Source organism: Gobio gobio (assembly GCF_949357685.1).
Source record: "Gobio gobio genome assembly, chromosome: 18".
NCBI lineage: Eukaryota > Metazoa > Chordata > Actinopteri > Cypriniformes > Gobionidae > Gobio > Gobio gobio.
This window is the reverse complement of record NC_137111.1, coordinates 24,733,265-24,760,775: the sequence shown is the minus strand read 5'-3', so window position 1 is coordinate 24,760,775 and position 27,511 is coordinate 24,733,265. Positions and strand designations below refer to the sequence as shown.

Below are 27,511 nucleotides of genomic sequence, written 5' to 3'. Positions count from 1 at the left end.
AATGTTGAGCCTTTCATAGCATCCAGGACCGTGGACAGGTCCCATATAGGGACTGAAGGGGGGCTAGGTGTGAAGCCTTCTAGCCCTTTTGAGGAAGTGCACGATAAGATCGTTCTTTCCCAGTGACAGTCCATTCACTTGAATGTGATACACTGCTATAGCAGCCACATAAACTTGAGCGTGGAGGGGGAACGACCCGCGTCCAGTAGCTCTTGCAAAAAAGTGAGCACTTCTGACACTTCACAATTATGTGGGGTCAAGCTTCATGCTTTACACCAGTCCGAAAAGACTGACCATTTGCCTGAATAGAGCCGCCTGGTCGCGAGGGCTCTAACTTCAGAAATAGTGTTTAATACACTTTCAGAGAGGTTCTCATGTACCCGTTGATGGGCCAGGCATGAAGCGCCCATAGATCGGGACGGGGATGCCAGATCTGCCGTTTCGCCTGCATGAGGAGGCCACAGAGCTGTATCTGACATCCGACTTAGCAGTGAGAACCAAGGTTGATTTCTCCAAAGCGGGGCTATTAAAAGCACAGCGCATTCGCTCTCCCTGATCCTCTCTATAACCTGAGGTAACATTGAGATTGAGGGAAAAGCATAAAGAGGAAGGTTGGGCCATTCGTGGGCCAACGCGTCCTTGTGTTTGGAGAAATATATTAGGCATTGAGCATTGTCTTGCGAGGTGAAAAGATCCACTTTTGCCTCTCCAAACAAGCCCCAAATTGTCTGAATCGTTTGTAGGTGAAGAGACCACTCTGCTGGGGACACTTGCCCCTGGACAGCATGTCCGGACCCAGATTCAGAATCCCTGGCACATGAGTCGCTCTCAGCAAACTCAGGTTGTGCTCCGCCCATTTTAGAATTTTTTCCGCCATTGTGTGTAGACCAATAGATCTTAGACCGCCCTGGCAGTTTATATAGGCTACCACTGCCCCGCTGTCCGTAAGGATCAGGACATGGTGGTGCTTTATGTACGGAAAGAAAGCTCTTAGCGATAGCGTGACCGCTTTCATCTCTAGACAGTTTATGTGAAGGCTCTTTTCCGAGTCTGACCAGAGACCGGAGACTGGCCTGCCCTCGTAAAGGGTTCCCCAACCTAGGTTGGATGCATCTGTCGAGATAACTTTCCACTTCGTAACAGTGCCCAAACTCATGCCCGTCTGATACCAGACAGGATTTTTCCAAGGAGCCAGAGCCAACACACAGCTGTGGTCTACCGTGATATTTAATCGGCCCGAGAGCCATGCGTGAGCTGGAATGCGGCGATTCAGCCAGCGCTGTAGGGGGCGCATGTGTAACAGACCTAGTCTGAGGACTGGCGCCGCCGAGGCCATGAGACCCAACATCCTCTGAAGGTGTTCGAGAGGAGTGTATGCACCGGACCTGAGGGAAACCGCTCGGTCCTGAACAGAGAGCGTGCGCTGTGACGTCAGTCGTGCGTTCATCTGTAGTGAGTCTAACACCGTTCCCAGAAACTAAACGTTCTGTGTGGGAGACAATGAACTCTTTGCCACATTGATTCTGAGGCCCAAGCATTTCAAATGGTTGAGAAGCCGAGATCTGTGGTTCAATAACTGTATCTCTGACTGAGCTATTATGAGCCAGTCGTCGAGATAGTTGAGAATTCTCATTCCCCGAAGCCTCAGCGGGGTTAGCGCCGCTTCCATGCACTTCGTAAACGTGCGGGGAGCCAGAGATAGACCAAAGGGTAACACCCTGTATTGGTAAACTTTCCCCTTGAAGGCAATCTCAAGAATGGCCTGTGATGAGGGGCTATTTGTATGTGGAAAAAGGCATCCTCTAGATCCACAGTGAAAAAACAATCTCCCGGGTGAATGTGCGCAAGGATTTGTTTCATTTTCAACATTTGAACGGGCGCTTCATAAGTGCCTTGTTCAGATGTCTGAGATCTAGAATGGCCTGAGACCACTGCCCTTCTTTTGGCACAAGGAAGTAGCGACTGTAAAAGCCTGACTCGCTCTGTGAGGGGTGCACAGTTTCCACCGCTCCCTTTATTTAACAGTTTTGATATTTCGGTTCGAAGCACATGACTCATGTCGCTTCTCACCGCTGTCTCTACCACAGTGCGAAAGCACGGTGGTCTACGAGCGAACTGTAGCGAGTAACCTTGTTATTATGTTCAACACCCCTGTCGAAATGCCGGAAATAGCCTGCCAGGCCTAGGCTTGTGAAGCCAGGGGTTGAATTAATTTGTGGGGCGGGTCACTGAGTAACAGGGACCTGTTAGCCCGGTTGCATTGTGCTAGTGGCACTGTGAGAGGCGGCGTGCACTGAATGGCGACGCACGCTTTATTTGGGTCGCCGTGGAAGTGGCGCTTACCAAGGAGATTGTGTTTGTGTACAGGAGAGCACGTTTGGTCAAGGGCTCGTAGACTGTGGAAATAATGTTCCCAGGCGCCTGAGTGCAGGGGGCCGGGGAACGCAGAATAGCGGGCGAACGCTTTGTTTTTTGTCACTGGGGAAATGGTGCTTGTGTACAGGCGAGCGTGTTTGTTTACGGGCTCGTCGATTTGATGGAATAATGTTTCCAGCCGCCTGGGTGCAGGGAGCTGGGGGACATAGGGAAGTGCTTGAGTGTAGGGGTACAACTTTGATGTTGGCACACTGCCTACAGATGAACTCGTAACACTGTGTTAGGATAGTGTTACTGTAAAGTGGACGCATTCTTGCAGATTAGTCCACGTGCACACTAGCGGCAGGGCTCTGGCAGTCATGGATAGCGCGTGCTCTGCAGGCGCGGGTCTGCCTAGCCACTAGAAAAGCTCTGATTCATTGTAAATAATGTGTGGTGGCACGCACTGTATAGTGGACGCCACTTACATTAGAGTACTCGCGGCGTACGCCGGCGAGCGAGTTCACAGAGGTAAACGCATAACAGCGTTAGTGTGCAACCGAGCATGTTTGACCACAGGCTAGTTAATTGCAATATTACATCTCCAGTCACCTGAACCAAGGGAACTGGGAGAATATCAGGTTTTAATGAGTGATTTTGTGGCACTGAATTAACAGTGCTTATGCAGGAGTGCACACTATGTAGTGGACACATTACCTACAGTGTTGAACCACTTCAGCCGCCTAATAGAGGGGACTGGGAGAAGTGATATTGTGAAAAAAGGCGCAGGCTTGGCAGCCATTTTACAACACCGTTATGCTCTAGACGGAGAGCGCGTGTTATGACGTAGGACGCGCTCTAGTCAGCGAACGCGCGCTGTGGAGAGAGAGCGCGCGCTGCCATATAAGGCAGTTTCCCCTTGGCAGCAAGCGCGCGCTGCAGCGAGAACGGCTGTGACGTAAGTGCGTTCTCGATATATCCAGCAGCCTGAGTTCGCTTGTCTACTCTAGCATTCTCTGTCCGCGGCCATTATCAGAGCGGCGGAAGCGAGAGAAGAAGAGTAGAAAGGAGGAAGAGTGAGGAGAGCTTAGGCTCGAGTTCACTCGTGTGCAGAAGTGCACATCTTCTGTCCGCGGCGCTTATCAGCGCGGCAGAATTATAACATTCTCTGTCCGCGGCCATTTCAGAGCGGCGGAGCGAGATGTCCGCGGTGCCATTAGCGCGGCGGGGATATAACATTCTCTGTCCGCGGCCATTTTCAAAGCGGCGGAAGCGAGAGAAGAGGAGAGCTCCGTATGTCCGCGGCGCCATTAGCGCGGCAGGGATATAACAATCTCTGTCTGTGGTGCTTCTCAGTGCGACGGAAGCGAGAGAAAAGGAGAGCTCCGTATGTCCGCGGCTTTATTGAAGCGGCGGAAGACTAATGTTCTCTGTTCGCGGCGCAAAAACACGCGCCGGACACGAGAGAAGAGAGGTGGAGAGCTAGTAAGCTCTTAGAAGTGGCGTTGCCAGCAACGCACACACACATATACACACATACACAGTATAAAGGATATTTTAACGCCGGATGGCGCAGCTGGAACAGCAGGCGGCTGAAGGCGGAGACCAGGTTGGAATCCGGCGTCCTCAGGGCTGCAGGGATTCCGCTGGTAGCGTTTCGACGGCGGGCTTCAATCAATCCAGAGCTCAGCGAGGTGAGTCGCTGAAGAAGAAATAATCTGACGAACCTGGCGAGACAGGGGCTGTTTCCGAAATCACCCCCTATACCCTCATTCACTATTCCCTACATTAGTCCACTGATATAGTCCACTTCGAAAACGAGTGAGTGATTTCGGACACTAAGTGCGCCGGAAAGGCTGCCGTTTTTGCAGTTTGTGCTTGCTGTTTGGCAGCTCCAGTAATAATTAAAAGATTTATCCTGAACTCTGCTACGGAAACTAGCATGTAACCTTAATCAAACAATATAATAATCATCTTAAAAAGGATAATTTATACCTGTATGCATGATATTGGGCTGGACCAGTGCGGTTCGGAAGATGGATGGATGATTGATTTAGCTGTGGGCACTATTTGAGGGAACAGCCATTTAGTGGTGTCCGAAACCATAGTGGAAGTTATTAAGTGCACTCATTCAATCCCACAATGCACCACAATAACGAGTTTGCAACCGATGTATGCTCGACGGCTAGAGAATACCCATAATGCACTGTGAGAGTCGCGCCGTGCATTGAATGAATTCCTGCGTTTCGCCAGGAGATGGCATCGACTCACACACTTTTTAAGAGCAATGATATTGGGCCCACTCACTTGTATCGTCTCTAATTGAGCACGTCTGTTTAAATACCCTGATAAACACTGATTAAACGCGTTAGAAGCTTTATTTTCACTTTTCTAATATTTTCTTCATATTCATAGAAAATAAATTCCTTTCCGATCTGATGGAAAAAAGGATCAGTGCGAGTTTGGCAAAAGACGGATTCGAACCTCTGATCAATTTGCGTCAAATTTTAACGCCATGCGGCTTACCCCTACACTATTGCTGCTGATGAAGATTGTGTATTCCGTAGGTGTGTCTGCCTCAACCAGACGTTTAAACAAGCCGATATATTTAAATATATTTTTATGTAAATTGCATCTACTCCAGTAAAATGTTTCTGTTAAAGGACCCACCGACATTTTTTTTGCTTCTGACGCCCATAATATAAATAGTAGCCTATAATAAGCCTATAATACTATAAAGTATGAAATATATAGGCCTACTATACTATATATATATATATATATATATATATATATATATATATATATATATATATATTATACTTTATACATATTATTGTTATTTTTTTAATTAAATGCTTATTAGTTACTTTATTATTCCCCTTTCCAAGTAAGTTCAGTGCCACACAAGTAAAGAGTTATAGGGTTAACTTTAATCTTGTTGACTCGTTTTTGGAGTAGTGGAGTAATGGAGAATGGTACATAGGGCGAATCGGACAGCGGTAAGTTCATTCATCAGGGTGCGGCTCTCACAGTGCGTTGAGAGTATACTACACCGCCTGGTTGAGTGAGAGAACGTATGGAGTCAAAATAGGGCCACATATATCTGCAAAATAACACAATGTTTTGAAAACAAAAAATATGTTTTGCAAAAAAAAAAAGTTTTGCAAAAAATAATAATAATTTTGCACAAAAAAAATTGAATATTGAGAAAAAAATGCTTTTTTGCAAGTAAAAAAATAATAATTGCAAAAGAAAAGTTACCACTGAGAGAAAAAATAAAGTTTAGCAAAGTAAAACTTGCAGCATTGACTTTGCAACACCTTTGCGCCGCTCCTTTAAATCCGCGTTTCCGTCATCCGTGCCTCTGCGGCGCAAGTTTTCCTTTGCGCTTCATTTTTCTTTGCGCCTCGCTTTGTGTCCCTGATTTGACGTGGGGGAGGGGTCAAGAGGTTGGGGTGTGTACATGGGTGTGTACAAGGGACGAAGACGTCCTTCTCGTTACGTCAATCAATACAATCTGACTTAAATTTGGCCACTCGCCCTTGAGGCTGAGCAACTGTGCTGATCTCTCGCTGTCTCAATTAATTTGCCCAATCTCATTCACTTTCTATGCAGAGGATGATCCATCGATGTCTAGCATTCTGGTGTAAGGGTTATAAATACCCATGTTGCATGCATACAGCTCTCAGCTATGTTAACTAACCAAACTACATCAGGAATCATTTCTTGAATCTGTCTGACACATCATCAGTGTTGGGGTAAAGTGTTACAAGTAGAGCTGTCAATTTAACTCATTAATTAAAAAAAAACACATGATTAAAAAAATGTATGCAATTAATCATGCCCAATTTTTTTTTTTTGCAAAACATATTTTTTGTTTGCAAAACATTGTGGTATTTTGCAGATATATGTGGCCCTATTTTGACTCCATACATAAGCAGTTGTTTCTCGTTTGCTCTCGAAATGCTCTCGCAGGACTTTGATCGGATACGCCGATCGGGCATCGAACAAGCATATTCTCCAGCGCGTAAATCTACTGTACACTCGTTATTGCGGTGCATGGTGGGATTGAATGAGTGCACTCAAAAACGTCCACTATTGTTTCGGACACCACTACAAATGGATGTTCACTCAAATAGTGCCCTATTTAAGGGTATAGGGGGCGATTTCGAACACAGCCAGGGTCTTTTATACCCTTGGCTATGCAAATTCTGCTGCCCCTTGTGGCAGGAATATTAGAGGGACCTGATTTGTCCGTCCCGCCCAGCGGTCTCCCCATAGGTTCCTGCAGTAGCAGCGGCACAGCCAATCAGCACGCAGCTGCTTCCTGCTGAGAGCTGTGCAGCTGCACTGCATTTTACATAGTATTTTTAGGATAAAAAAATTGCTTCAAAATCTCGAGGAAAGGAAATTCCCCCATAGCGTTTAGCAAAACGCAATACGAGAGTACTCTCGAAAGGAAACTTATAATTCCAAGGGGACGATAGGCCTATAGCAGTTTGCAGAAAAAACATTTATTGAGAAACTGGAAGCTATGCTGTACTCCGTACAAAACATGCAGCACGTCAGACAAGATATTCGCACTAAACCATCTCACATTCTCAAAAACATTCATTCATAAAAAGGTTACCGGGCAACTGACGTTACGTTTTAGCGCTGGTTTTCTCGCACTTGGACTTTGAACCCTGGCTAACAAGCAAATAGTGTCTGGCCGATGGCGCCGCAAGCTCGTGCAATACTGTCAGAATCAATCCGTGCATATAGGCTATTAGAAAACGTAACATTTTGCAGTTTAGTAATTGTTTAAGGCCATTTCGCGATTTCAATCATCATGAAATAACATACTGCATTTCTATATTTCTAACATACTCTTGGGGGCCCCCTGGTGGCAAAGGGGGCCCTAAGCAGCCGCTCAGTTTGCTTATGCCTTGGGCCGGCTCTGACCTCATGGCTTGGTTTTTGCTCTGATATGCATTTTCAGCTGTTAGACCTTTCATTGAGAGGTGCCTTTCCAAATCATACCCATTCAATTGAATTCGCCACAGGTTAACTCCACTCGAAGTGTAGTAACATCTATTGGAATACCCCTGAGCTAAATTTCAAGTGTCCCAAAAGGGTAGGCTATATGAACACACTCAAAACAAGCTGATGACACTTAATCTGCACATGCTCAGTAGAATTCCCTCTCTGCCTGTGAAAAAAAATGATCATTTCACCTCAGCAGAAGTTATAAACAAAATACTGATTTTGAGTTATGAAAGTTACTTTTTGGATGTACAGTATTTTTCTTCTGCTGCCTAAATTTTAGATGACTGCGAATTTAAACTTTACATGCATTTTATCCATAGGTTATTGATAATTTTTTTTTACATTTTTACTTGAACAGCCTATGCTAATATAGGTGTGGCTAGCTAGTAGCATATGAGATTTTATCATGGCTGCAACATCTGGGGCAATTGTAACATTGTGTCACAATTGCCCCCGAAGTAAGCACCTTGTTTGTCTGTGTTGACTTTTCTGTTAGAAAATGAACATATTTCACTAAATCTAAATGTAAAACTATATTTAAAAAGAGTGTATTAAAATACACCTGTTTGTTCTATAAACATGAATCATCAAGTAGTATAACATACGTTCTTTGTATAAAATAATGTGTGTTTTATATGTGTGTAGACAGAAAGTGTGAATGTTATCATCAGCTGATTAATTGAGTAAAATATATATTTAAATAATTAAAATCGAGTTACCACTAGATTAGTTGCCTTGTCTTCTGCAAAAAATAGAAAATTCATTTTGCTTTTTGAATGCATATGATGCTGACATCTAAAAGAATTTGAAACATGGGCGTCGGAACTATTGTATGTGGGTGGGACAAGACCCACCCACTTTTTACGATCAATGATATTGAACCCACTCACTTTTATCATCTCTAACATTCAGCACATGTCTGTTTACCTACCCCTAATCGATAAACACTTATTATTAAACACGTTAGACGCTTTATTTCCACTTTTCTAATATTTTCTTCATTTTTATTGAAAATAAATGCCTTTCCAATCTGATATGTGATGGGAAAACGGAGAAGATTGAGTTCGGCGAAAGGCGGACTCGAACCGCGGGTCAATTTGTGTCAAAACTAGATGCCGTGCGTCTTACCCCTACACTACTGCCACTCTCAATGATATGGCGATTTACGTAATTTTGTCTTTCCGAACTATACGTTTAGCAAGGACCCACACAAATTTTTTTTGCTTCCGACGCCCATGATTTGAACCATATACAAAAAACAAAAAAAACAAAAAAGAGTAACATTATTAGATACTACAGCAATAAAGTGATTACTGGTAGGCTTGAGGTTTGAGGTGACTGGTGAGGTAGGCTTTTATGACTTGTTTTTTCAGTGTTACAATTGCCTCCAAACATTGTTAAAACCGCCCCCAAATCGCATTTAATTTAATTTATAGTCTTGTCCTTATTAGTGAAAATATATCAATTGCATAATTAAATAGTGCACCTATATTTGTTTCTTGTATCAAAAGATAACTACTGTATTTCCAGTACACTACTTGTAGTGTATTTCAAGTTTCAAGTGTGAGCTATGAAGGAAAATGTTACAATTGGCCATTATTTCAGTTTATTTTTTAATACATTTGCAAAGTTATCACAAATCTGTTTTTGCTTTGTCGCTATGGTGTAGTAGTTTAAGGCAGGAACATAACAAAATGTGAAAAAAATTAAGGAGTTTGAATACAAACCACTGTATATTTAAGTACATCTGAAAATAGTCTGTTCTATTTTATTCTATTCTATACAGTCTTAATTCGGCATGTTTAGTATTATACTCTGCACACGATGGGTATTTTGTGCTGAATATTAACACAACAAAGTTGCACGCTACGTTTACATGTTACGTCAGTATGATCAGAGCGTTTCAGACAGGGAAACCATACACGAGTCACCAAACTATTCAATCATATATATCGTATACTTTTATATTGAATGATTTTTGATTGATATTTGGCTAAAAAAAGAACAACAGTGTGTGTAATACGGCGCCGTTGTCTATCACAGCATGTTATAATGGTCGCAAGCAGTTGTGACACCCCTCCGCGCTCATATTGGTATGAGCCATATCGCACGCTGACTGGAAACATGTGGCTGACTGTGTTTTTTGGATAGTGGAGCCTACCGGTTTGTCATGTAGAGAAACATATAGCATCGTTTGGTCAATTACTCAGTAATACAGTCTGTAAAACGACTGAAGATCAACAATACACAGTTGTCACCCCGACAGACAGGATCTGAAGGGCCTTTAACGGGCTTTCTGGATCAGACAGGTGACGCCTGCCATTCGTTATCTTCCAGCTGCTCGAGGTACTTCTTCTTTTCAATTTTAAGTAATTCATAAGCCGACATCTGCACAGATCGTTACGGTTATGCGACAGATTTCGGGGAATTCCAGATTTGCTTGTAAGTAAGCAGATTGCCACGTTGCAAGCTGGATGCAACGGAGCTGATTGCGTGACATTGATTAGAAGAGAGTCACTTCCTTTGACCCCTTAAGGTCGTGTTCATTTAGGATGTGATCTGTTTGTTTGGATCCTGGGCGTTTATATCTGTACCGGGGATGTCTGCAACGTGGGCTTGTTGGCGGCGCAGTTCGCCTGTTGCCCCCACAGTGGCGCTGCTGCACCACTTTAAAAATGAGAATTCGGTATGTTTTCCTTAGATCAGTCAAGCCAAAAGTTTCACACGGGGAACCCCAACACTGCATAATAGGCACCGATCAGGCCTAACATTATGACCACTGACAGACATATATAACACTCTTATAACATATATAACACTCTTATCTCTTCATCACAGCACCTGTTAGTGGGTGGGATATATTAGGCAGCAAGTGAACATTTTGTCCTCAAAGTTGATGCGTTAGAAGCAGGACAAATGGGCAAGCGTAAGGATTTGAGCGAGTTTGACACAGGGCCAAATTGTGATGGCTAGACGACTGGGTCAGAGCATCTCCAAAATGCAGCTCTTGTGGGGTGTTCCCGGGCTGCATTGGTCAGTATCTATCAAAAGTGGTCCAAGGAGGGAACAGGGGTGAACCTGCAACAGGGTCATGGGCGGCCAAGGCTCATTGATGCACATGGGGAGTGAAGGCTGGCCTCAGTGGTCCGATCAAACAGACGAGCTACTGTTGCTCAAATTGCAGAAGTTAATGCTGGTTCTGATAGAAAGAATACACAGTGCATTGCAGTTTGTTGCGTATGGGGCTGCATAGCCACAGACCAGTCAGGGTGCCCATGCTGACCCCTGTCTACTGCCGAAAGCACCAACAGTGTGCACGTGAGCATCAGAACTGGACCACGGAGCAATGGAAGAAGGTGGCCTGGTCTGATGAATCATGTTTTCTTTAACATCACATGGATGGTCGGGTGCGTGTGCGTCGCTTACCTGGGGAACACATGGCACCAGGATGCACTATGGGAAGAAGGCAAGCCGGCGGAGGCAGTGTGATGCTTTGGGCAATGTTTTGCTGGGAAACCTTGCGTTCTACCATCCATGAGGATGTTACTTTGACACATACCAACTACCTAAGCATTGTTGCTGACTATGTAACCCCTTTCATGAAAATGGTATTCCCTGGTGGCTGTGGCCTCTTTCAGCAGATAATGCGCCCTGCCATAAAGCAAAAATGGTTCAGAAATGGTTTGAGGTGCACAACAACGAATTTGAGTTGTTGACTTGGTCTCCAAATTCCCCAGATCTCAATCCAATCAAACATCTGTGGGATGTGCTGAACAAACAAGTCCGATCCATGGAGGCCCCACTTTGCTACTTAAAGGATCTGCTGCTGACATCTTGGTGCCAGATACCACAGCACCTTCCGGGGTCTGCTCTAGTGGAGTCCATGCCTCGACAGCTCAGGGCTGTTTTGGCAGCAATAAGGGGACCAACACAATATTAGGAAGGTGGTCATAATGTTATGCCTGATCGGTGTATAACACAGGTGTTTTCTAACTTTTTGATGCCAGGGACCCCTACATATGGTGATCACTTCCTAAAAGATCATGTCAACTGTATATAAGATGCAATTTTACTGTGTGAGATTGAATTATACACTCTAAAAAAAAGGTTCTATATGGCACCAAAAATGGTTCTTTTTCATAATCATAGAGGAACCACTTTTGGTGCTATATAGCACCATATCTTAACATGTTCTGTATATGGTAGCAGTGTTATATAGCACCATAATTAGCGGTGCTATATAGCACCTTAGTCAAAGAACCACTGAAGCACCAAAATGGTGCTATATAGCACTTAAAAAGTTCCCCTATGATTACGAGCCAAGAACCATTTTTGGTGGCATATAGAACTTTTTTTTTTTTGAGTGTAATATACATGTTGTTTCCTAAATTAAATGGCTTCTATAATGTTGCTGTAGGCAACTAAGGCCAAAACAAATGATTAAAAAATACTAATGTTAATAATTATTAATACATTTATTATTAAAATATATCTTAAGAATATTTACTTTGTATGAAATTGGCAACATGTCTTATATTCTACACAATATTAAAGTGTTCAAACCTTTAAAATAAAAAATAAAAAAATTGAATTTGGTGGTTTTTTTAAGGCAGTCTATAGAATTAAATAATTGTTGTTAATCCAATCATTTCTATTTGGTCTTTAGAAACTGTATTGTCATAAAATATAATTAAGCCCAATACTGAATAAAAAAATTATTAGTTATTAGTCTCAGTGAATGGTCAGTTAGACTGTGGCACTTTGAATCACCCACTGCAGTTCAGCTTAAAGTCTGCCACTGACAACTATGAACTTTGCCATTCACATCATATGTGGCTGTAAGATTCACTCATATCTTTTTTTTAAATATGCATTTAGAGATCATTCCTTGCATTGTGGGAGCTGATTGGTCGTGACCATGAGGAGGTGTAAGAATTGTGGGGGAACGGACATTGATGTGGACCAGGCACGGGGTGATGCCGTGTGCATGGGCTGCGGCTCCGTGCTGGAGGACAACATCATCGTTTCTGAGGTAACCTTCGTGGAGAACAGTGGAGGAGGATCGTCCGCCGTAGGGCAGTTTGTCGCTGGTGACTGTGAGTGATAGTTCATCTACTCCACAGAACATATTTTACTGAATTAGTTTAATTTATTTTAATATATTAATGAGGGAATATTTTTGTGAGCTTAACAGAATTTGTTATTTCTGTGTACCTCAGAGGATTCGAATGAAAAGCTGTATGATTTTGTCTTCTCTCTCGCCGTCCATTAGATAGGGTTGTTAGAACTTTGACTGTAAATTCAGTTCTCAAATGTCAGCATGTGAAATCTTTTTTATGTTATTGTAATCTGCTTCCACTTTCAAGGAATTTCTAGTCTTGGACAAAATTGGCAGTATTGGATCATTTCACTTTTCTGAATTGAATTGCCCTGAAATCTTTGAAAATTGGCATATATGGCAAAGTTTTTATTTTTTAAATGACACACTATGATACATCAAATGTGTGGTAAAGGGTTTATAATTAAATTAATATCGTGTTGAAAACTTGAAACATACAGATAGTTCCTCTCCTAACTCATTTAAAGGGATAGTTCACCCAAAAAAGAAAATGTCATCATTTACTCACCCTCAAATTGTTTCCAAACCTGTATGAATTTATGTCTTCTGCTGAACACAAAAGAAGATATTTTGAAGAATGTCGGTCACCAAACAGTTGATGGATGCCGCTGACTAAGTTCCTTAGTTTTTTTTACATGCTATGTAGGGCCGGATTATTGAATGAGCATTATGAGCACTTGGGGCCTAGACGAGTAGATGAAAACCTTTTTTTTTCTCTGTTTTTACATTTCCGATAACAGAGTGTATATTAGCACTAAGTGCCTGTCTTGTTGGCAAAAAGTTTCTCGCCACTTAAAGTCTGCAGTGGCGTAGGTCGTAGGAAGTGTGGGACCTGAAAGGAGCTTTTGACGCGGTCATCTCAAGTTTAAATCCGCCTTTTCCAAACTCACTCTTTTCCATTTTTCCATCACATACAGAATGAGATGTAAAACGAATAGCCTAACATAAAGGTCTCTAATGTTATATTTTGCCAACAAACTAAAATCAAAAGCGTGATATGGCTTTGTGCCTTTATAAAACAGCAAAAGACAGTGGTTTAATTAAGTATATAGGCAGTCTGTTTGTGCTGCGTGATTTAAAGAGAAGTGCGCACTTTGCTAATGTGATCAGCTCTGGTGTTTTCTCCAAAATAGAAGCTCAAGGGTTTATCTCTTACAAGTGAAGAAATTAAGACAAAAGTATTGTAATTTTTTCCCTATACTGTAGTGTAAAGTAAAATATACTTTTCTAAATATTAATTTTCATTTACAAAGTACATTTGTTTTACAATAGGCTATGGATGTTACTGTCATAGGAATGAATAAATCATATGTTATTATAATAGTTATTTGGCATCCTAAAACACCAGTGGTAATGTAGATTGAGACTCTATATCACAACTAAAAAGATGTTAGGGTCCTCTTTAATGTCCAGGTACAAGTCAATACTTTTTCTTTTTTCAATTTGCAGTGTTGAAGGGTTGAAACTCTTGTGACCTGAAAATTGTGTCCTCTCAAAGTGCACCAGATTGATGCATTTAACCTAAAAATATAAAATTTTCTTGTGGGGGACCATGCCCCCGGACCCCGTAGAGGTACAGAGGTCCACCCAACATACAGTAGGTTTACATGGACAACAATACTCCAATATTAATCTGATTAAGAAACTACCATGTAAACAGCGATTTCTAATGACCTTAATCCTGTTAAAGCCATACTCGAATTAAACAAAAATCGAATTAAGACATGTGGAGTATGCCTATTTTAGTCGCATTATCGAAGTGCATTGTAGACATGTACACATCTTAATCTAACTAACGCCGTGTAGGAGTTTTCACCACCACACACCAGGCAAGTGCAGAGGGGAGGGCTTTTGTTTAATTTATCAAAAGTGCCCCTCTCAACATCATCAATAATATTGTGACCAATAAAACAGAATTTGAATTATAATTAATATAACAGCGCGTACAAAACAGTAACAGAGCACTCAAATGTTCCGTTTATCTTTTTACGTATCTCTGTCTGAAATGTCGTTGCCATGACATGTTGCTAAGGTGCGTGTCTTGCTTGACTGCTCATTGTGACACTGCCTCCTCTATATTTTTTTCTTTGTGTTGTAATAATTCTGCTCATTGTAAAAGTAAAATACAATACGTTTGTATCTGTAATCCCAGATTCATAATTGTCTGCTTACAACTGGCAGTGAGCCTCTAGGCTCACGAGCCATATGGCCATTCAGTGAACGCCTGTGGCTCGACGGCGGAAAAAAACAAGCCAAACAATCACGATTTTGAAACCTTAATTTTCATCATTAATCAAAGCTATTATTCGAAATGTAGGCTTTCAAGAAGGAGGCGAGAGGGGCAGTGTCTCTTCAAAAAAACAAACTGAAAGACACAATATATAATATTACAAAAATAAAACATCATATATATATTGCATTAAAAAGTATAAAAATCACTCGTTTTTATAAAGGATTTTAACAGACCCACGAAAGTCGCGCTATGATTGGACGTCGGACAGCGTAGCGGGGCATCGATCTATGTTCTGTAACATGTGAAACGGGAACATGAATGGAATATTCTAAAAGCAACTCATGTAAATACCTTAATCAGAATATTGTCTTATTCAGAATAAGCTCAATAATTAGATTACTGCTGTCCATGTAAACGTAGTCATAGTTGTACAAAATCAAGTGGGAAACTGATCCTTTTATGAACTTTTAATGTAGCATACTCCAGTCAGTAAAATTGCCTAATTAAAATGTCCTTGGACAAACTGCATTTTGGCTAAGCCCCGAATGTTTACAATGTTTGCTTCCACCCTTGTGTAAATAGCATCTACAGCTATTTTCGCTTTGTATAAATAGCATCTATTGCTAAGAAAATATGCTATGTTCACTTATTGTGAATAGCCGCTGCCTTCAGATAATGACACTATGTATAACCAATAAAAAGCCTACAAGGGGGGCCCTATAAGACTTTGTGCCTTTTTGGTTAACCATATTCTTCAAAATATCACATTTTGTGTTCAGCAGAAAAAACAAACTCATACAGGTTTGGAACAACTTGAGGGTAAATAAATTATGTCAGAATCTTCATTTTTGGGTGAAATATCCCTTTATTAAACGGGATGATTTTTTTTTTTTTTTAACTTGAACTGCAGTACTGTCTTTGAACACCTGATGGCTGCCAAGTTTCTTTTTTTAACTAATGTGCTGAAGGCAGACAGCAGAAACGTTTGTACTGTTTTTATCTCCTGCTTGAACCCAATACAACTATTTAAGCGCAGACCTTTTTTTTTGCAGTTTCATCTAATGATGCATTACCTTAAAAGTCCTTAGACATCATTGCTGTCAGTTCATACCGCTGTTAACACTCTGACAAGCGGATGCAATGCAATGAGACCTGTTTTCCTGTTTGTTTATGTGACGTTCAACATAGCCTATAAAAACTTTTATAGTGGAAGCTGACTTTCAACAGCTCATTTTGAATATAAGTGTTGTTTTTACCTTTCTTCTAAGATAATTCATTATAAGTATTGGGTAAGAAAAAGAGTACTAGGCAAGGCAAATTTATGTGTATAGCACACTATACACAATGGTAATACAAAGTGCTTCACAGAGGCATAATAAAAACAAACAAAACATATTTTAAATCCTTTAAGAGCATAAAAATATGAATGAGAAGAGTTTGATTGAAACAAATAAGAACAAACCCAAAAGTATTGATAAAAGAACATATACTATCATGTTTAGTTATGAAAATGATATTTTTCTGTTCTCATAATATTAATCTTACTAATATATTTTATGTTTTCTATGTTGTAGCATCTGGAAATGTGCCATCATTGGGAGGAAACTTCCACACTGGGGTTGGTAGGGAGTCCAGAGCTGCCACTCTACAGAATGGTGAGTGTTCATATACAGTATTTGTCATTAATGAAGAATTCATATGTCCTTCATATAGCCTTCATTTACGCTTCATGACAGCTTAAATGACAACATGCATAAAGATTAGACACTACAATTCAAAAGTTTGGGATCAGTACGTTGTTTTTCTTTTATATTTTTGAAAGATTCCTGTGCCCACTAAAGCCACATTTATTTAATCAAATACAATAAATTGATAATGTGAAATATCCATTACAGTCTTCAGTGTCACATGATCCTCAGAAATCATTCTAATATGCTGATTTGGTGATCAAGAAACATTTGGGTAACACTTTACAATAAGGTTTCATTAGTTACCATTAGTTAACTACTTCAGTTAACAAGAACTAAGAATGATAGTATGATGTTCATAGGGATTTCCTGGAATGCGCTATTGTTCATCTGGGGTGCATATTTGGAGCATCTACTACTGATCACAGAGTCGTGCTGCACTGGGAAGCTGCGCATAAAATAATGGTAGCCTTTGACAAATCGTGTGCGGTTTAATTTCTGATTAATTGTGCAGCCCTAGTTTTAATTGTAGTGTATAGGGGTGTGACGATAACCGCATCACCACAATATTGCTTTAATGAGATGCCTACCGCGGTGTGAGGTCATCACCACAATTTTTTTGCTGTGGTGAAAGTTACAGGAGTGCATATATGGTGTTTGATATGAACTATAAACACAAAAATCATTGCTTATAATTTACTGTCTTCCGTGAGCCCTATATGTTCAAGGGCTTCTGGAGAAAAAAACCTTCCTGAGCAAGGGAGGGACAGTCCATTAAACATATGGGGGATTTATTTTGTGTGTGTCTGAATTAGCCTTTTATTAATTAACTGCTAGCTTTCAGTACTTGTGATTAGGGATGCTCATATTGACCGTTTAACTGTATTTAACCTTTAACCGAAAGTAAGATTTTCTTCGGAAAAATCAGTCAGCGGAGGCTCGCGCTGCGGAGCCAGACGAAAGTACGGGTGTTTTCTGCTGCGGGTCTAACAGGCCTCGCTCCAGACTAACCCACATCACTTTGACATGTTACTTTAAAAAAAAACAAAAAAACTACAAGGTGTGGATTGAGGTAGCCCTGTTATTTTTATTTGACGGAAGAAAAAAAATATTCTGGTTCTTCAAAGCTTCAAATGGATTCAGTGTAGGCCTATTTTCATTTTGTCATCTTAATTTGGTAATTATTTAAGTGAAAAATATTTAGTGTAGGCCTATTTATTTTATGCTTTTGTTTTTATTTATATTTTGTTCAGTTTTTTCTCTGTTGTCAGAAACGCTGCAGGTGCGTGAATATTTGATAATGTGAATCCAGGTTCTGTTGTTGTTGTTGAGCTGATCTGTATGTTGCTGTTTGCACAGTAAAATACACCCGTGAAAACACTGTCTTTTTAACGGGTCACAGACATTCATCAATTGTATTTTTATTTAATGCCAATTCAATATTATAATCTTATTAGTTAACGGTTAATAATCGGATAATGTGCAGCGGATGTCGGTCGGGAAAATTAACCGAATGAGCATCCCTAGGCTACTTGTGATGTTTACAGATAATGTTCAATTAAATACACACAAACACAGGCATAAAAGACAAAAGCATAACGTAAACAGTTGGAGTTAGATTTTAATTGCAAGTGGCGATCCTTCTCTTATGTGGTTTAGGCAATAAGTTAGCCTACAGTTGACGGCGCTAGCGCCAGATGACATTATTCATGACTCACTATTTGGTTGAAGAAATGGTGCCATTCCGTACCGTTCTGGTCGGGGGTGTGCGGTTAACCACCAAACCGCAAGATTATTTGCTTCTTCACAGCGGTAAGAAAAAATCCCATACCGTCACAGCCCTAGTAGTGTATGTAATTTTTATTTCTATTTGACATACTTAAGGTACACTATATTGCCAAAAGTATTGGGGCACCCATCCAAATAATTGAATTCAGGCGTTTCAATCACTTCCATGGCTAAAAGTGTAGTAAAAAAATAAAATCAAGCACCTTGGCAGGCAGACCTCTTCTACAAACATTTGTGAAAGAAAAATTCAGTGAATTCTCAGTGAATTAAAGCGTTCTACTGGCTTGATACCGGGTCAACGCATGCTGAGGTGCACAGTGCGGAGAAGTTGGCAACTTTCTGCAGAATCAATAGCTACAGACGTCCAAACTTTGTGTGGCCTTCAGATTAGCTCAAGAACAGTGCATGGAGAGCTTCATGGAATGGGTTTCCATGGCCAAACAGCTGCATCCAAGCCTTCCATCACTAAGTGCAATGCAAAGCGTTGTATGCAGTGGGGTAAAGCACGCCACCACTGGACTATAGAGCAGTGGAGACGTGTTCCTCTGAAGTGACGAATCATGCTTCCTTGTCTGGAAATCCGATGGACGAGTCTGGGTTTGGCGGTTGCCAGGAGAAGGGTACTTGCCTGACAAGTGTAAAGTTTGGTGGAGGGGGGATTATGCTGCGTGGGGTTGCTTTTCAGAGGTTGGGCTTGGCCCCTTAGTTCCAGTGAAAGGATGATTCAGCACACCAAGACATTTTTGGCAATTTCATGCAAAGTAAGGTCCATAAAGACATGGATGAGCGAGTTTGGTGTGGAGTCCTGACCTCAACCAGATAGAACACCTCACAAATGCGCTTCTAGAAGAATGGTCACAAATTCCCATAAACACACTCCTAAACCTTGTGGAAAGCCTTCCTAGAAGAGTTAAATGTGTTATAGCTGCAAAGGGTGAGCCAACTCTATATTAAACCCTACGGATTAAGAATGGGATGTCATTGAAGTTCATGTGCATGTAAAGGAAGGCTTCCAAAATTTTGGGCCATATAGCGTACCTATAAACCCTTCATATGACTTTCATTAATTTCTCATAGATAGAGCATTTGTGATCTAAATATTTTGATTGATTCCTTAATTGTCTTGATTCCTTCATACAAAGCTATATATGTTAATTTATTCCTTTATCATACAAATGTCATGTTCTTTGGCATTAGATGCATGTCATTGTGATGCCTATATTGTGCTTTTTTATTTAAAGTCCCCAAGTTTTTTGGCTTTTAGTATGAATATGTTAGCCTTACTGTTGTCTATAAACCACTGTGCTTCAAAACAATGACAAAATTCAAAACCTAGTCTCTCACTTCCGCCAATATGGATCAATGATTTTGATGACATTACACTGCACTTCAGCTTCTCATCACATTTTCTGTCCAATCAAATGCTCTCTAGAATCTACAGTGTCCCGCCCCCAAATAGAGGCTGAAGCTGCAGCTAAAATCATGGAGAATGGCACAGTGCACTATGTTGGGGATAGGGAACGATTCAGACAGTGTAAATGATTTTTGATTGGGGTGAATGAAGTCTAGTTTGATGTTAGTGACACGCGAACCGCTGCAGCACGCACAGTCTGTTCTGGTCCAGTGACATGAGAGCATAGAGCAGCGGATCATTACGCGAGTCGGCGCAGGCCAGAAAATGTATCGGACCCATTTGAATTCTGCTCAGCCACAGAATGCTCTATTTTAAAGTGATATGGAGGAGATTAGAAGGAGAAACGGTTAGAGATTATGAGGAAACTGCAGCTTTACCGAGCTCAACGGCTCTGGCCGGAGCTGTGATCTAAATTAAACACTATTGTCTATTTTAAAAAAAGGAGAGGAGCTGTTCGATTATATCCCGCCCTGTCTTCCTGATTATATCCCGCCCTGTCTTCCTGTTTCAGTGGAAATTTCAAGGGACTTTAGTGAGCCTTTTAAGGATTAAATTGTTTAGCACTTCAAAACTGCGTTCCAATGAATATGAGACGGTACTATGTGTCACTGAAAAGTTACAACTTGTACAATATTGTGTGTGTTAGATGTGTCCATATAATATTCAATTTCATTGAACTACATGATTGAGCAAGATAGTTAAGTATATGCGTTCTGTGTTTATAAAAAAGGGGGGATTCTTTGGAAACTGTGGGCTTGTGTAATGTGGTTTCAAGTTAAGTGTGTGAAGTTTGTTTCAGCCAGATGGTAATGGTTGTTTTTGAAAGAGGCTTATTAAGCCTGAGAAGTCAGAAGGTGTGGTGGGTTTATGTGCTTTTGTGTAGTAACCCGATGAATCAGTTTGGACAGACAACCGTATGGTCTGTGTGTGTGCTGGGAGGGAAATGCGGAGGCCACTTTATTTGTGTGTGTGTGTGTGTGGGAATGTACACTTGTGATTAATGGCCTCATGTCTGCATCGAGATTTATACTATCTGTGTGTGGTGAGAGAACAAAAGTTTCTCTGTGAGATCTTGAATCCATATAAACAGACCTGCTTTCAGCTTGAAGATACTCTCCTCCCATTCTGAAGGGCCAAACAGCCCGTCCACAGCAGGTGCTCATATATAATGTAACTAGACCTTTACTTTGTAGTAAGTTTGTTGAAACTTTGTTTGCATAATTTTGATATGTATTTTGACTATGGTTAAACTATCAGTTAACAATAGGAATAGTAGAGATGCTGTATAAAAATTACTAATAATTTACTGCACATTAAACTAGGATAGGAAAATGTATTTTAAAAACACACTTCCTTTAGATTTAGCTCTTGAAGTCGACATGAAATGAAAATTCATCTTATCTATTTTCTAAATGTGTGTTATAGATCTTATTGTGAACAATTCATCCATGCATATGTTTCACTTTTTTGACCTTGTAACTTTTCACTCAAAATGCCATAACTGGATATGAAAGCAACATACTTATCTCTGGGGGTGTATGCAGACACCGTGAACAGCCATATTGCTGCGGTAGCAGTTGGGGGTTCGGTGCCTTGCTAAATGGTCTCACCTCAGTCATGGTATCGAAGGTGGAGGAGAGTGTTGGTTATTCACTCCCCCCACCGACAATTCCTGCCGGACCTGAGACTCAAACCTGCAACCTTCAGGTTACAAGTCCGACTCTCTAACCATTGGGCCACAACCATTGGGTGTAGTTTGTTTGATTTAAACACAACAGAGTTGTACTGGTAACCTAAAGTTTGTTGGTTCAACCCCAAGAAGGGGCAAACCAGGTGCTTTTACCATTTGTGTGTTTTCACTATTAACTTTCAAGTGACTAAACCTGCTGTAAATGTGTTTTGAAAAAGCCTGACTGTGGTGTTTTGGTTGTGTTTTATTTAGCTAAGCGACAGATAAACCATCTGGGTCATCAGCTACAAATGAATCAGCACTGTCTGGACACCGCCTTCAACTTTTACAAGATGGCACTCTGCAAGCATCTGACCAGAGGACGCAAATCATCCCATGTCATCGCTGCCTGCCTCTACCTCGTCTGCCGGACGGAGGGAACGCCTCGTATCCTTTTGGCCATGAGGTGATGGAAGTACTTGGAGAGAAAATAAAGTGTCTGTTATTGATGGTTATACACCATGAATGGTGATGTAGATGATAAGATAAATAATGTGATGCATCCGTGTTTGTGTCAAATTCGTTTTTGCTGTGTGTTAAGGCCAGTTCAGACCAAGAACAAGAACTATAAAGATAACTATAATGATATCTATATTATTGTCTACACCAGCGGACGATATCTTTGTTTATTCTAAACACGTGTTGCAGTTATGTCCTCTGCTACTTTGAGCAGGACAACATTCTGATTGGCTGTCAATGTTTTTATCATTCATCAGCGGGAAAAAAAATTATTCTGAAAGTGATTTTAACGATATTGTTTCTCTGTGCCATTATAGCTGTGGAGTGAACTGGCTATTCTTTTATATTTTATATTTTTAAAAACTTAAAATACAGTTCAATGATGGGTAGGTGTTTTCTACAGTCAAGAGCTGTTCTCAATCCAATCATAATTTCATAGGTTACATAAACTCAACACTATTTTGACGTTTCCACAATCTTATCCTTTTGTCAGTCTTGTCAGATTTAAGATGGCACTCCTTCAATATTTTGATCATACATTTTTCTTGTAGTTTTTCAGAAATTATGACTATATTTGCAATTATATACTAAAGGTGCAATTCACGTTTACCATTGCTTAGCGAAGTTTCATGGGTGAAATCCAGTCATTTCAATAAGAATCCACAAAATCAGGAAAGTTTTTCCCATGCAGATGTCACAATGGGTTAAAGTTGGTTATGTGAAATTCGCAGCATTGACAAAAAGAAAGCAGACTGGTTTGAAAGTGATTTCTGTTTGAGCTGGGCTTCATAAAGCTCCACACTATTGCTAGTAGACAGTGGTCCTTTTTTTCCCGCAAAACTTTGCAGAAATTTCTCTACTGTGACTTAACTTAACATGCTACTTTTACTATCCCTGCAGATATAGTATGTGTACTGTGCACTGTATACAAATACCCAGTTGACCTAGTACATTTGTTAATTGCGTAGTTTACAACATAGCCCACTGCACAAAACACTATTCCACAATGCAGAGCTAATCTCCCATTTCCAGTGTGGTGGATGAATTGATGGTAATTACAGCTGCGATCTCTATTTTGACTAATTATTTGATTGAACTTCAAAGAGTTGAAATTTTTTAATGCAAAACTACTTTTTATTTCCATGATGATAATTGTATTCTACGTGCCTGCAACTTGATGAGGTCATGTGATAAACGTGTAGCATACTACTGTTTGAAACATTTACAAAGGTATAATGGTATAATTTGTTTTTCACATACTATTTGAAGTATAAAGGCCCGCTCATGCCAAGAAAGATAACTATACAGATAACTATATTAGCGTCCACACCCAGCTCTGTTTATTCTATCTAAACGCGTGCTTCCGTCACTTTAAATGCTTCAGCTTGTTACAGCAGGATGGATTCTGATTGGCTGTTTATCGTTCATCTGCTGGATAAAATCGTTCTAAAAGTGATTCCAACGATATAATTGTGTGGATTCTGCAATTCTTTAATATTGAGGATGATTTTTAGAACTATAATATTTTATAGTTATTGTCCTTGGTGTGACCAGGCCTTTAGGCAATATACTGTGTAGTATTTAGCAAGTGGTTTGCTAGTAATGCTCTGCATAGTGGAGTATACAGCTCTTAAAGGCAAACTTCACCCAAAAAGAAAAATTGTCATCATTTACTCACCCTCAAGTTGTCTTCCAAACCTGAGACAGAACAAGGAAATTCATACAGGTTTGGAACAACTTGAGGGTGAGTTAATTAATTTTCATTTTTGGGTGAACTTTTCAGAATTTTTTTAAAAAGATGGCGATTCAGATCGCGTTCCAGGGAAAGAAGACAAAGCGGGACGGAAGAAGAGAGGTTGAGCAAGAGAGGCCCTCTGTGAGGATAGATGGTCATAGGTGTTAGTCAGTCGTCTTGATTTGGTCTCCTCGCGTACATCTGTCTGCATTCCACACCGCACACAAACACTCACAGCGTCTGATGCTTAGTCATATAGCCTCGGTTCTCCTGTGTCTGACAACTCATGATTCTTTTTGTAATAATCATCCCACACTCACACTGACTCACAGAGTCTGAGTCTAACTCAGGTTGTTATCTTTAATGTGTATGTGTATAAAATAATAAGCTTCTTGTGTAGCCTGCACTTCAGCAACCTCATCTGGTGTCCGAGACGGGATCTCGCGTAAATGAGTTGGCTTTTTCAGGGTGTTTATGTGTGTTCAAAGAGAAGCAGGAAATAAGGCAGGGTGTGCCTCTCAGGAGACCGCATCAGGCCTCTATTACACACAAAAAAGTCAACTGGAACACCCCGCTTTAGTTTATTAGTTTGTTAGTGTTGTTTTCTGCTAGCAGTTAGTGCACATCCTCCATCATTTTGCCTAATGAACCTAAGGTTCAAATCTAGAGCATGACAGTAGATTTCTCTACTATCCCTCACTACCAATGATAAAAGAAAGCAGTGATATATCTAAACAAATGTTTTAAATACTGTATGGATTTGTTTTACTTTTTAATTCAAGGTTGGTAGTTGTTGTCTTTCTAATGGTAATAGACTCGTCCACCAGTGTGAGGTGAGGTGAGGTGAGATAACATTCACATGTTCATGGATGGATGGATGAATGTGTAATTGCACCAGCTGTTACATATAGTTATAACTTTAATGCCCTATGTGTGAAAACGCTTGAGTATGAGGTGATTTGTTTTCAGCTTTCTTCTGCTTTTAACTGTCTGAAAATGCCACCACAGTAACACTCACATTTGTGTGTATTTAGATTTTCATGATGCTTTCACTTGTCCAAAAACAATTAAATTGAGGCAACAGAATCTTTCTGCCTCTCTGAGATTATGTAAAGTACGTGTTCAGTCAGACGTCTGGTTGGGTTACATAAGAACTCATGAGAGCGCTTTCACTTTCTGCTCAGGAGGAAAAGGGTTGTGTGTGTATGTGTGTGAGAGGGGGAGAAGCATTGTTGGTCTCAATGTCTACTGTACAAGGTAAATTTAGCCAAACATTATTTCGCTTTATTTTTCAAACGTCAGCCTTCGAAATGGCTTCTTGCTCTGAGGTTAGCTCTAAAACACCAATCTGGCTGAGTTTGTGGATTATTGTAGTTGTTTTCCTTTTTTATCCTTGACTATTTTTTATGTATTTTTTATTGTTATTATTATTTTTACAATATGTGTAACTCTATGTTGATACTTAAAACACTGATTTCTGTCAAGTGATTAGGGAAAACATTAATGGCCTTTAAGCTAATTTTGCAATAGTTTTCCTGTAGCTTAAACAATAGAGCAGGTTTGATTCCCAGGGAAAGCAAGAGCTGACAAAATGTAAAATATGTACCTTGAATGCAATGTAAGTCGCTTTGGATAAAAGCCTCTGCCAAATGCATAAATGTAAATGTAAATGCAATATGTAGGATTTCTCCCTGGAAAGGTTAAATCCTAATGCATCCTAAAAATGATCATTCATTTAACAGGGTCATCCATAATCCCACAATTTAGGATTATCTCACTGTTACCATGGCAACTGAAAATCCCACAATGACATTCTTTAATGGGATGTTTTAATACACTTGTCTTGATTAGACAGGTGTGCTGGTCTCCATGGATACGGTGTACTCGGTTACCATGAGATGGGGATTTCCAGAGTTCACAAGGTGGTGGTTCAGTGGAGCTCTACTTAAAGAGGGAAAATGTCAAGCAAAAACACAAATCTGACCAATATTTCATCCTGTCTTCTCCAAGTGTCCCTGTGTGTATGTATCACTTTACTTTAAAGTTGGGATGAAATGGAAGTTGGTTCTCAAATGAGAAAAAATGCAGGGCAGGATTTTGTACATCGGGAAAGGATTGTATCATTGCTGGATTGTTGTTTTTTTGCTAATTGCTGCGGTCTCAGTCGGGTTGACAGGTTGCTGTAAGGGAGGGATTTTTGTGTCACCCTCGCGCCAGTAAAAACATCATAAGTAAAGGGATGTCGCTGCAAGGAGGAGTTATTTTCTTTTATGAGGGCACATGAATAAAATAAAAAAAACAATGATGTGCAAGGATAAATCTTTTATAGTAACAGGTCCTTACAGACTAAATAGTTAATTTGTAAAAATCCACTTCCTGAAACTGCTAGAGAATGGAAACGTCATGAGTTTAATGTTCTGAAAATCCATGCCTTTAAAAATGTTATATCTTGAATGCATTGTAAGTGGCTCTAGATAAAAATGTCTGTCAAATACATCAATGTAAATTCTATTCTGAATGATTTCTTTAATGCACTTTCTCAGACATGCTCCTTGACTTGAGTGACCTCCTGCAGGTAAGTTAACAACTAACAACTAAACCTGTAAACGCAATCCATCCATATGATAAAGATTGGATGAAAGATTGGAGAAAAAAAAAAAAAAAAAAAAAAAAAAAAAATCCTGTGTGTTCTGTGTTAGATTAACTGAGACTTGTTACAGCACTTGCATACTGTAGCCTCTGACTGTTGTAGTTGCTTCTATTGCTCTCATTTGTAAGTCGCTTTGGATAAAAGCGTCTGCTAAATGACTAAATGTAAAAATGTAAATGTAGATTCTGAACTGTTTTTAGGTCAAATAAGCAAGTGTGTGACATGTGAAAGTGGGACAAAAAATACTATAACATTCTGATTCGTGTACATTTTTCACTTACATCTTTTCACTCAAAATTCTTATGCTGGTATAATTTGGAATGAACAATTTTATAATAAATTAGAACATAATATAAATAGATGCAGTTTCACTAGACTTTTGAACCCAGTTATTTATAAATTGTGCATGTATTAGTGTGTGAACGCCATTTTCTTCCAGCTGGTATGGCCGTTTTATATTTTTACCCTCCCAGCTGTCCTATTAAACCCCCTCCCTGCCCCACTCACTAACACGCAGACCCTGTCCACTGCGGTATTTGAGTCATTAGGGGATTTTACCAGAGAAAGGACCCATAAATTCCTTTGCTCTCCCCCAGACAGAGGAGCTCTTTTGAGGCATAAGGCTGTTGCCGCCCCTCTCAGGTCAGGAGTGTGTGAGGGCCATCCTACTTTTCAGTGGTCGTGACCTCTGACATCAACCAAAAAAGATTCCTCTTTTATGCCGTAGGGCCCAGATGGACGAAATAGGGTGTCTGTGTTTGTGCATGTGCATCGTTTTTTATGGATATCTTTTTAAAATAATTATTAAGGTGGTCCAAGAAGATAAGTGTTGAGTTATATGATGTTTAAAGCTTGTTTTATGAAATGTTCTGTTATTGTAGTTCATCCTCGAAGGATTACAGATATAGAGTTTGTGTGAAATTGAAGACTCTGTGGTGATGCTGGTACGCATCCAAACCCCAGAGCTATGAACTCTGCAACCTTCAGCATCTGTTAAAATACACAGCGTTATTACAAAGTCTTCTTGTGCCTTTATTCTTCCTCCTCACTCTATCTTATCTCTTACTCTCATTCTCTGTTATATATTCCAACTGTCTTTCTCTCTTTGTACTCGACCAAATATCTGTGTCCATGTCTCACTCTTTCTTTCTTGCCCTAGGTGAACGTGTATGTTTTGGGGAAAACCTTCCTTGTTTTAGCCAGGGAGCTGTGCATCAACGCACCAGCTATTGGTAAGGCATCAAATATCACAAACAAGTGACATTGCTGTTTCCCATGATGACCCAAATTATACTAGGTCTGTACTGTGC

At 40.3% G+C, this 27,511-nt stretch overlaps 1 protein-coding gene across 1 annotated transcript in view; it reads left to right on the top strand.

Moving 5' to 3' along the window:
• Nucleotides 1-9,490: 9,490 nt before the first annotated feature.
• Nucleotides 9,491-27,511, top strand: part of brf1a (BRF1 general transcription factor IIIB subunit a) — a 57,989-nt gene continuing 39,968 nt past the window's right edge. Inside the window, exons 1-6 of the mRNA XM_079842599.1 lie at nt 9,491-9,732; nt 12,265-12,482; nt 16,313-16,393; nt 21,571-21,744; nt 26,095-26,126; nt 27,361-27,433. Coding sequence (XP_079698725.1) covers nt 12,305-12,482; nt 16,313-16,393; nt 21,571-21,744; nt 26,095-26,126; nt 27,361-27,433 — 538 coding nt within the window. The 5' untranslated portion in view covers nt 9,491-9,732; nt 12,265-12,304. The remainder of the gene's footprint in view (nt 9,733-12,264; nt 12,483-16,312; nt 16,394-21,570; nt 21,745-26,094; nt 26,127-27,360; nt 27,434-27,511) is intronic.